At 44.6% G+C, this 10,574-nt stretch overlaps 1 protein-coding gene across 1 annotated transcript; it reads left to right on the top strand.

Moving 5' to 3' along the window:
• Positions 1 to 346: 346 nt before the first annotated feature.
• Positions 347 to 9,133, top strand: LOC144173449 (uncharacterized). The gene is made up of 3 exons (XM_077701870.1): positions 347 to 488; positions 3,156 to 3,967; positions 8,863 to 9,133. The coding sequence occupies exons 1-2, from the start codon at positions 437 to 439 to the stop codon at positions 3,470 to 3,472; spliced, it is 369 nt and encodes a 122-aa protein (XP_077557996.1). The 5' UTR covers positions 347 to 436; the 3' UTR covers positions 3,473 to 3,967; positions 8,863 to 9,133.
• The last annotated feature ends 1,441 nt before the right edge of the window (positions 9,134 to 10,574 follow it).

A 10,574-nucleotide genomic window follows, 5' to 3' on the forward strand; every position in this document is an offset into this window, starting at 1 on the left:
GGCAAGTCCCGTTGCCACTACGTAAGTAAACCTTGTTTGTTAATGTTCTTGCTGTGTATCCGACTCTCTACTTATAATATATATATATATAATAAAGTCTATCTACCTTGCTAAGAATGGCACGTGTATTACGAAAAGGAGAACCGGAATCGTATCAACATTGTTTTGATGTCATCTGTGTTTTGTCAACTTTTTCCTTAACTATCGAAAAATGTATTCATTATCGGCTAATTAGGAATTGTACCAAGCAGTTTCGATGTGATGCAGGCTTCACCCTCGAATATTTCTTTCTAAAGCTTGCACATAAGACGTATTGGTCATTGCAGCAGATTATTTTTGAATAGTCTTTACTTTGCCTTTGCAAGTGGTAACTATTGCATGCCATTCACAGGGGGCCAGCAAGGGGACAGGATGCCCAGCAATATCGGTGGTCCATATGCTGGTGGAGGTTATGGAGCAGATACTGGAGCGCCATCCCCGGTTTCAGGGTAAGTAGCTGCCTTCGTAGCATTGAAATGATCAACAGACCCTTTCCAATGATTTTTATTGAATTCAGCATTCCCACACTAAATTAGAAACCAACACTGAGCCACTTCCGGTTTACATGTACGCCAAATAACTAAGCGCAGAGCCCCCTTAGGGGCATCCTGTGCATTCTTGAGTGACTGGTGGCACCGCGTGCCCTACACCTCCATTCTTAAAGGCGTCTGATGCGCTGGCTGACTGTTTAGCAGAGTTGTTGTAAATTTTTTCAAGCGAAATGGTCACTTTATCAAAAGAGCACTGTATGAAATACACTCAAGTGGAAAATCTGGGACGTTCTCAGAAGTTTCTGCGCTTCATTGTAAATAAAAAAACTATTTGCATTTCCGTTGGTGTATCGGACAGCGGGAAACACCTGAGAGATGTCTCAACAATTGTTGAAAATTCAAGGAAAATATCAGTGCGAATACTCATTGCCACACACCAAAAACCATACTCTTGTTCTTACAAGTCTTCATCATGCGCTTATTGAAGACCCTCAAGGCGTCAATTATTAACGAGAACTTGTACCTGGGAAACATCCTGGGCTCGTCAAGGGTATGCAGGACGGAGTAATAGAGTTTGCTGAAGTACGAGACGGTGAGAGGGAAAAGCCCTTACCGGCCATATTATGCACACAAGGTATAAAGGAAATATTGTTTTCGGGAAGCCTGCAACTTTGTATTAGAATTTACACTGCTGACTGAAAGGGCGATGTTATTCTACCTCGGAAAAGCGATAGTGTTGCACAGATAATTATTTCGTTTACTATTCGGGGCGTCCCACTGTTGATCCGCTTCTTGGCGACAAAATTTTTTTCCTGTTCATCATCACCCCTCACTCGCGCGCTGCAAATTCCCCATCCGCTTCAGGAATTTCGCCCACAATCATTGCAGGCTAAGTAAGCTGAAGGTGACTCGAATGTTTAACACATTCTTCCGGCGCCATATACGTACGGGCGAGTTAGTAGAGAATCACGTCCTATGCAGCGCAAAGGGGGACTGGTATGAGGGTTAAAACGCTTACATTACACATAAAGGCATACCTGCATGTTACTCCCGCTCACTAAGGGCCCTCAGGACGAAAGCAAGTCTACTGTTCATCCGTTTCTCTTTTTGGCGCTCCTATTCATTTCTTTTTCTGCTGATACCTATTATATGTATGTGTGCTCCTAACTATTTTGACGTCGTGCAATAGACTGCTTAATCGTGGATTACGCAGAATATATGCACCTGCCTGCACATAATAAATAAAGCATAGGTGTCGCAGAAACTACCGCACTATCTGATTCATGCGGGACAAGGAGTTTAAGAAACCTGCGCATGGCTCACTGAGTAATACCAAGGAAATGCTGGGCCTCTTTTTTTGTAAACAATTAGCCCTGCCGCGCTGACTCGATGTCGTGAACGTTGTTGTAAACAGCGATGCTGCCTGACGTTTTTTAAGCGACAGGCTAAGCATCATAGAACTTCCCAAAGCCAGCAGATCGAGTCCCGTTTGCGCCAATTCACTTTTCCGTGTTGCACTGCTCGCGCCATCCACTCAAACGTTTTGTTACTTTTGAACTTGGCACACTACCGCGCGGAGGCGCCGCGAGCGCTTTTTTTTCATACCTTAGTTTTTTTTATTCGCCATCGCAGATGTCATGCAGACATCTATTTTTATTTAAAATACAATGCAAATATCCCTCATGTATTTGTGTCTCAGCTCAAATATGCTTAATGTTTTTTTTTGCTAACAATGTTGGCAAGTACAATCACTGCGACTATATTTAGCTCTTTATAAACTATTTGCCTTGATGAGTGTCTTCATGAAGCATTCCTTTAACTTGCTGCATGTGTGTTTGTCCTTTGCTGTCTTCTTCGCTAGTCTATATCCTCTCCATATCGTTACGACAGTGCTACCCCATTTCGTCCCATGAGAGCCTAAAAAGAGAAAACTTCGCCGTCAAAGAATAACCAATAGGAGAGACACTACAGATGAGAAAAATAACAGAGATAAGGAATGATTCGGGAATGAGAAAACATAGGCAGGAAAAGAAAGGAGGCAGTGCACCAGACAGAGGAAAAGCCCGAATGTTTCCTCAAGGCATTGAAACGTGACACGGTGGTTGCCTGTATTATTTTCAATAAGTGGTATGTTTTACTTCCTCTGGTCTTTCTGCTAGTAAGCGTTTTGCTCAAAATGAAATCGTTTCCCCTTTGGACTTATCAGGGCATGTAACCAGGGTGAGTGCTGCCCTAGCATGCGTTTCAGCAGCTATTGTAAAAGATGGGGTAACAATGTTTTTTCTCATCAAATATCGCATGTATGGGAAGTTGTCAGTATTGATTTTGTTTATGATAGCGAGGTGCGAATTTATTCCTGTGCCGCAATATGGCATGCCACCAGAAAGTGCATTCCTTAGCCTGTTGGGAAGCCTGCCCTTCACCGTAACTCTAGAGCAGGGGACGGCAACCTTTTCGGGCAGAGGGCGGAGTTTCATGACGCCGACACTGCGGGGGCCGCATGGCCAATCGAGGGAGGGGGCGGTGTCTTTCCCGGCAAAGGGGAAACAAGAGTTCGCTACTCCTGCTCTAGAGAATACCCTGGGGACATTAATCACGATGTACACTTATTTCGTTCTCGTCCAGAGGATGCAGCGATCGATCCGGTGTCCAGTACGCAGCTCAATCCGGTACCCAGGATCGAGCTCAATTTGGTGTCCAGTACAGTGCTCAGTCCGTTGCCCAGCATGGATCTCCGTTCGACGCCCAATACGGAGCTCCATCCGGTGCCCAATATGGAGCTCAATCTGGTGCCCAATATGGAGCTCAATCTGGGGCCCAGTACAGTGCTCAGTCTTGTGCCCAGTGTCAAGCTCAATCCAGTGCCCAGTGCGCGCCTCAATCCGGTGCCTACTACGTGTCTCAGTCTGGTGCGCAGTACAGAGCTCAATCCGGTTGCTTGAATCAAGTTCAATCCAGTGCCCAGTACGGAGCTCAATCGAATGCCAATTATGGAGCTCAATCTAGTGCCCAAAATCAAGCTCCATCTGGTGCCCAGTGCGGAGCTCAATCCCGCTCCCAATACGGAGCTCAATCTGGTGCCCAGAATCGAGCTCAGACTGGTGCCCAGCGCAAGTCTCAGTCCTTTGCCCAGTACGGAGCTCAGTCTAGTTCCCCATACGGAGCTCAAACCGGTGTCCAGTACGCACCTCAATATGGTGCCCAGTACAGAGCTCAATCCGGTTCCCTCAATCGAGCTGAATCCGGAGCCCAGAATCCAGCTCCATCTGATGCCCAGTACCGAGCTCAGTCCCGCGCCCAGAATGAAGCTCAACTCGACGCCCAACGTCGAGGTCAAACAGGCGCCCAATATGGAGCGCAACCTGGAGTGCAGCGTGGAACTGCAGGAGAAGGATACCCAGGCCACAACCGAACGGGGCAAGGACACGGGGGCACTGGTAAGAACAGGACCAATTCCTCTTCTGCACCTCTACACCCGAGGACGATTCGAGTTGCATTACGGTTATTCCTGAACGAATGAGGCACTGTCACCAGCAGATTGTGACACCCTTTAAACTGGAGCATCCAAATTTTCTTTCAAGTTTTGTGCTTTAAAAGTTTCTGGTAAAAGCACTATTATTTGGCAACAATTGCCGTAAACCATATATGAATAATATTGGAATAGTTTAGCTGAAACGCTGAAATATTTACAACACCCATGACATGCTGCACTGGCAATGCATTTCTTTTCATGCAATTTTGGATCGTGAGACGTAATTTTGTTCGGCGCAAACGAACCAGCCACTGTATTTCGCTGTGAAGTACTCTGCTCTGGAGCCCGCTTTCTGGTCTTTGGTGTTACTACGTGCTTTGACACCGCTCTTTGTTCTACAAAGATAACCACGTTTAAAGAAGATTACATATAATATCTTTGGGACTAGTTCAGCCTTGATAAAAAAGAAGCTTGCCGAAAGGGCATCCCTAGGAGTCGTTTATTAAAGCGAGGCTTAATTATTCTCACTGATTCCGTTGTACGCAAATACGCCCTGCAGGAAATTCAACTTTCTTTATCGATGAGGATGAATGACCGGGGGCGAAGTAAAACAACAAAATCAGCTACACCTCAGTTTAACGGCAACGATGGAAAAACGCAAAGCTTTATTTGTTGGGTTTGCGGTTTGATCGTTGAACTCATTCACGAAGATGGTTAAACGCGAAGCTTTCTCGTGATGGATTCTTTGGTTGCTCAATCACAACCAAAGTGGTGGTTACATCCAAAGTAGCACGTGCTCGCTGTGTGGAATTGGCTACTGTAATGGGTATACCGCGTGTGGTTCCTTCAAAGCGTGAGCGGGCTGCCTTTATGCAACGTCAGAGCTAGCAAGAACACGCGCGCACCCGTGAAAAAGGGTCACCTGGCTACCGTCACCAAGTACGTGCTACAGACGTTGAAGCGCGACGAAGACGAGCAGGAGAACCTGATCGTCTGTGCACTTCACGTTCGGTACTTTCAGAAGAGCGCGGAGGACGTTACGCTCGACTAAGTTATCTGCACAGCTGACGTTCTCTGCTTCTACGAAACATGGGCGGACTGCACAGTTGAAAACAAGGGGTAGGGATCGATAACCACTTCGTTCGATCTACATCAACGGGCGGGCGGAGTGGCCGTCAATTCCAAGAGCGACATGGCCGATACCTTCATGACAACTTGCTTCTCCGACGCACCCAGCGTAAAGGGGAATGCATGGGCGGTTGTCGCGTCGCATGGGCTCGTGATCGTCACCGTAAGCACAAGACTGAACATGTCAGAGTTCAGAGTTTGAATATTAAATTCAGAGTCTGAACATGAAATTCAGAGTTTCCTAATCGAGGTAGTGTAGACACTACAGGTACCGATAGAAGAGAATCCGATCCTCCTCTACGGAGACTTCAACGTGGCCGTTACCAATAAATCGGGTAAGCGGATCGAGAGCTTCATGCGAAAGCAATATTCGTTGCGTCTAGATACCCAACTTCGACTTACTACCGAAAACAATTCCTTCGTAGGTCTCACGTTTACAACCACACTGTGTCGAGTGTGCTTGTAATTCTCTGGTTGTATCTGGGTGTCTGCCTCGGGGTGTGTACCACAGCGACAAGAAGGCAATACTGTGTAAATATAAAGTCGTTCCTTTCTATGTGATCCAAATGAAGTCAAGAGTGCCAGGATTAAGGAATGTGTCTTCATTCGATCACCTTACTTCAAACAGATCAACTACCCCCCTGTTTAACTAAAACGATGGAAAAACGCGAAATTTTAGTGCGTCTACACGTGTCGAACCCGCCGCCCAGCGATAATTCAGAGCCAAGCAAGCGATCAAACTCAACGATCAAACGACAAACTAAAGACTGAAGCTAAATCACTAAATCGCGTTTTTTTTCTTTGATTCAGCCCTGGTTTTATTGCTCTCACATAAATACACCAGATGTCCTTGTTATCTTGTTATGCAAAATGTGGGCAATGATAGCCTCTCGTGCAGCCGATTAAGATGCAGTGTCGGCGGGCGCTACTTTAATGCATGGTTTGGCGAACCCGAGCAAGTTTTTGACGTCGCTTTTTTTTAACAATTTTGTCTCGTGAGAACTGCTCATTTGCCAAAAGCATTACAGACATACAAATAGAATTAAGATGAAGTAAATACAGGCCAGACACTTCCCAATTAGTATCTCTGCTGGCAGGGCTCATGAATATCAACATTGCTAGCGCAAAAGACATCTTTGCCGCAATTCGACCAAAATTAAAACCGCAACTGGTAATCGCTTATCTTAGTTAAGATATGCGTTAATACGCGTTAGGTAGGAGAAATACAAAGAATCCAATTAAAGAGCAACTAGGAATTCAACTCTTCGAAGGTAACTAACCAGCAATGCTAAAGTCAGCACTATACCCTGCCTCCCCATAACAGCGCGAGAAGAGAAGTGGCGTTCAACAATTCGTGGATCCCACACTTATGGGGGAATCGATTTAAAGAGAACTTTCAGTATTGTGTACATTGTGATTAAATTCAATGTTCCGAAATGCATGATGGAGTTAAAGAAGCACCATTCTAAATGGTTGCTCGCGCATCGTGGCACAACTGTGTTGACACAAAGGTGCGCATAGTATTTTTTTTCGTGGTGGCTTCTAAGCATAGTGATCACACCGCTAGTTGTCTTTTATTGCCGGGATTCATGTCTTCGAGCCATCGTATCTAAAATACGTTTTACTTGAGAGCGGAGCCGTTCCTGTCCTGCGCGAAGAATGCTGCGGGTGTGGATGTGGACTCTAAGGCAACGCTTCTAGCCATGTTACTGTCAGCTGCTCTTTACTTTTTAGTGTCCATGTTTTGTTGGCAATGGTCACTTAAACTGCTTTTCAAGCGACAAAGCGTACACTTCGCAGAAGACAGGGACGAGAGAAGAAAACACTCTACAGCGCTGACTTCAACTAAAGTTTATTGTTCGTGGTGGTAGCATATATACAACCGCCGACAGAGAGATAAGATAAACATCATCAGAAAACAAAAAAATGAACATCCAAATATTAAGCCCCTTCTTTGTGCGTTAAGGTTTAAGATAAGCAATTAGTTTTCGCCTATAAAAGTAGAGACAGTGCACTGACATTACCGTCAAGCAGCGATAAGATTCCGTGCCCTCAATGATTTCCCGCGTCATCTTTCTCTTATTTAAAACCTTGCGTTGTGAGAATTTCGGTGCGCACCATCCAGGCAGTAAATGCCGAAATGACCGTTTACGCCTTTGTGCACGGGTCTCCTTGAGGCTTTTAGACCTGATAATAGAGTTGGATAAAAACACCTCTTCCGATGCAGGGCCGTAATGCTAGGTGTGCTTCTTTGTGCCCACTGGTACAGGTAAGCTTCTTGCAACGAGCAGCTAACTTCCCAGAAGCCGAAAACGCAACCTCATTATTAGCGGGGGTCGGTATGTTTGCAAAGTTGGGAATCACGTTATGGATGCATTACTTCAGGGAAATTACACTGGTTTTAAGGGGGGTGGATGGCAAAACCGACTAAAAATAAGATTTTTTTATTATGGTCCCAAGGTATTCGACACTTTTCGAGATCGTCCCAACCAAGTGGCATACCCGGATGCGCACCAGAGGTCATTTAAAAATGGCGCCAAACACACCCCAAGTGGCCCCGCCTAGTGACTGCACGTTTTTTGTGATGCACAGTGTAATTACGTTGTTATTTTGTCTTTAAAAACGTGTGAAAATATTTATTTCAATAATTACTTACAAATCTAGCGCATAGTTGAACTTTTTTGTAGTTCACTGTAAGCCGTAAGGAGGTCCCGCTGCAGTCTGTGACTTTGGGACCTCCTTCTGAATATCCTAACCATGTACTCAACATTACGTTTGTAATAACATCTTTTTTGGCACTTCGTAATTACAATAGCATTGCGCATGCATTGCGAAAAGTTTGTTAAGGCCAGGTCGATCGCCAAACATTATGTTTACGCCCGTGTAATTGGTTTCTTTTTCAACATATTAGAGCGATCTTTTAAGCCTTAAGTCTACTGTGCTCGTGGAATTGCCTAGCTTTTCTCAGAATCCGCGCAAGAATCGACAAATAAATGAAACAAAAACTTTCAAGCACGATTTCTCGAAACACCATTTCAGCTGAGAACACGAACATTTTCTCTTCAGCTAGTTGAGTGTCCAAAACCATTTTTGTGTGAGTTCTTTTTCAATGCTGTATAACTATTATGAACCAGAATAATCATGCCCTCACTAAAATTTCTTTTTTATTCACAATTTGTTCTCTCAACAGTCAATAAAATTTTTTGTTCGTGCAATGTATATATATTTTTTTAAAAAATCAATGGTTTTTGCCACCCTTGTTATTCTGGTTCAGAAGAAAGCCTGGGCCCATATAGAAAGTGTTTCAGCCCTTTGCCACTAAAACCATTTCTGAAAATCTTTCCTAAGCCGAGAAAAAAATTATAAAAAAATTATTTTTATTTTCAAAACTATTGCATGTTTCTGTATAAAATTTTGCACACTGTTAGTAGACATATATTATGCATACCTCCAAAATTTCAAGTCAATAGCTCGCAAATCTGCGAAGGTAGCTGGAGACGTAGTTAGACACCCAGGTTCACAATCCATGCCCCTAAAAACAGAACTGCCATGGCGCTGTTTCTAGCCTTTTGAGAACATAGTAAGGTAAAGGAGTAACGAGTAAGCAATAGAATCAGTAGTTTCCAAGGTTTATATCAAGTCTCCTCACCTCGGTACTGTGCTGGAGTGTTGCAAGTGAAGCTCACGGGCTCTTTCAGTGCTTTCGGTCCTTTTTTGTTCTTCCGTTTGTAGGTCGCCGCTATAGTCATCAGAGCACGCCCTGGAACTACCCTTCTTGGAGTGTGCATGAAGATTCCTCATAAAAACAGGCGACCAGTGTGTCACGTGCTCCTTTATTCATCGATTCTCCAGCGAGGGCTGCCAAGACATTATCAATTTGCTTTTATCCTCGCTTTTTTAGCCTGCGCACTGTGCGTGATATTTTATGACGGCTGCCTGACCAGGCTGGGCATGGCAGCTTCTTCAACACTTAGCATGAATAAATAAAATTATTGCATCAAAACTGCAACCGGTATTATTTTACTAAGTTCGCTTGTTCAACCTATTAAATTTTAAGCCACATTTCAAAGGCGCCGCTCGGCGCGTTATATTTGGCCGTTAACAGCTAAAAGTATGTGCGCATTGAAGTAGACGGATGTTCGCTCCAGAACCCCGGACCAGAATGGAGTCACTGAAAGCCAAAACCTTACTGGGTTAATTGCCACGTGGGAATTTTGTGTCAGCATCTCTGTGACAAACATAATCGAAAGCAAAACAAACCCCACAGATGCGAGTGACTTGTTTTCCCATGCTACACGTTTCCTTTTTGCACTGGTGATACATCTTAAAGCAGGGAAAGATCGTTATATAGTTCGTAATGTCGTGGGCGACTACGTCATCAGATGGCAACATTGGTTCCCTAAGGAGCTTTCCGTAGCCAGTGAGCATGGCCTGATGCATGTAAAGACGTATACCACTCTGACTTGTAGACGTGTGCACATGGGTGTTGGAGCTCTGCACCTACTGTGTCTTGGGCCCTCTTCAGGCCGTGAACACATGAATAGAGTATGAAAGGAAGTATTCGCTATGCTTCAGCTTACATCCGCTAAACCGTGACATATGACCATCAATTCAAAAATTAACAGAATACCGCATCAGATGCTCGTTCAGTCGTTATACAGTATTATTAAAGACCAGCGGAAATAATACGGCACCAAAGAACGGGAAACGGACACGACAGCGCTGCACTCACACTACTTACACCCGCTAGAACGTGACATATCACCATCAATTATAAACTTAATAGGACACCGTATCAGATGTTCTCACTAGTTATACACTATATTTACAGATCAGAGGGAATACTACACACCATAGAACGAGAAACGGACACGACTGCGCTGCAGTCGTAACAAAGTTGTTAGTTGTCGCATGGTTAGGAGCACCAATCACTCCATGGGGGAATTCTTACGCCCTTCGTAGTCATGCATTTCAAGTTCGGTAAAGCTTCGTCTTTAAGAGAGGACAGGCAGGAGCAGACGCAAATGCGCCATCCGCGCGCCTCGAACACGATGACCCAGTTTTGGTTACGAGTGAGATTCCGTTCATCTTTTGGATACAAGCCTGGCAGTTCTTGTGGGCACCCAGAGAATCTACTGTTTCGCTTGAAACACTCCTTCAATTCTTCTATGCAACTGCTAAGAGCTCCGCGGTTCTACCTCCGTAGGTAGAATCGTGGGTTCTGCAACGAATGATCCTTGTTCCAGCTCCAGCAACACTAACATTTTTTTCAAAGACCCGGGATTTTTTATTGTAAAATATTTTTAACTCGCATCTTCGCGTTATTTCTGTAAATAAATAGGGGAAACCAGCGAGAAGAACGCCGGAGAAGAAGAGGAGGCACACACACAACACCGCTGGACTAACAACTGGTTTATTCGGCAGGAACACATCACATTTACACG

Source organism: Haemaphysalis longicornis, unplaced genomic scaffold, assembly GCF_048455015.1.
Source record: "Haemaphysalis longicornis isolate Haplotype H1 unplaced genomic scaffold, Haemaphysalis longicornis Haplotype H1 scaffold_3, whole genome shotgun sequence".
Lineage (NCBI taxonomy): Eukaryota > Metazoa > Arthropoda > Arachnida > Ixodida > Ixodidae > Haemaphysalis > Haemaphysalis longicornis.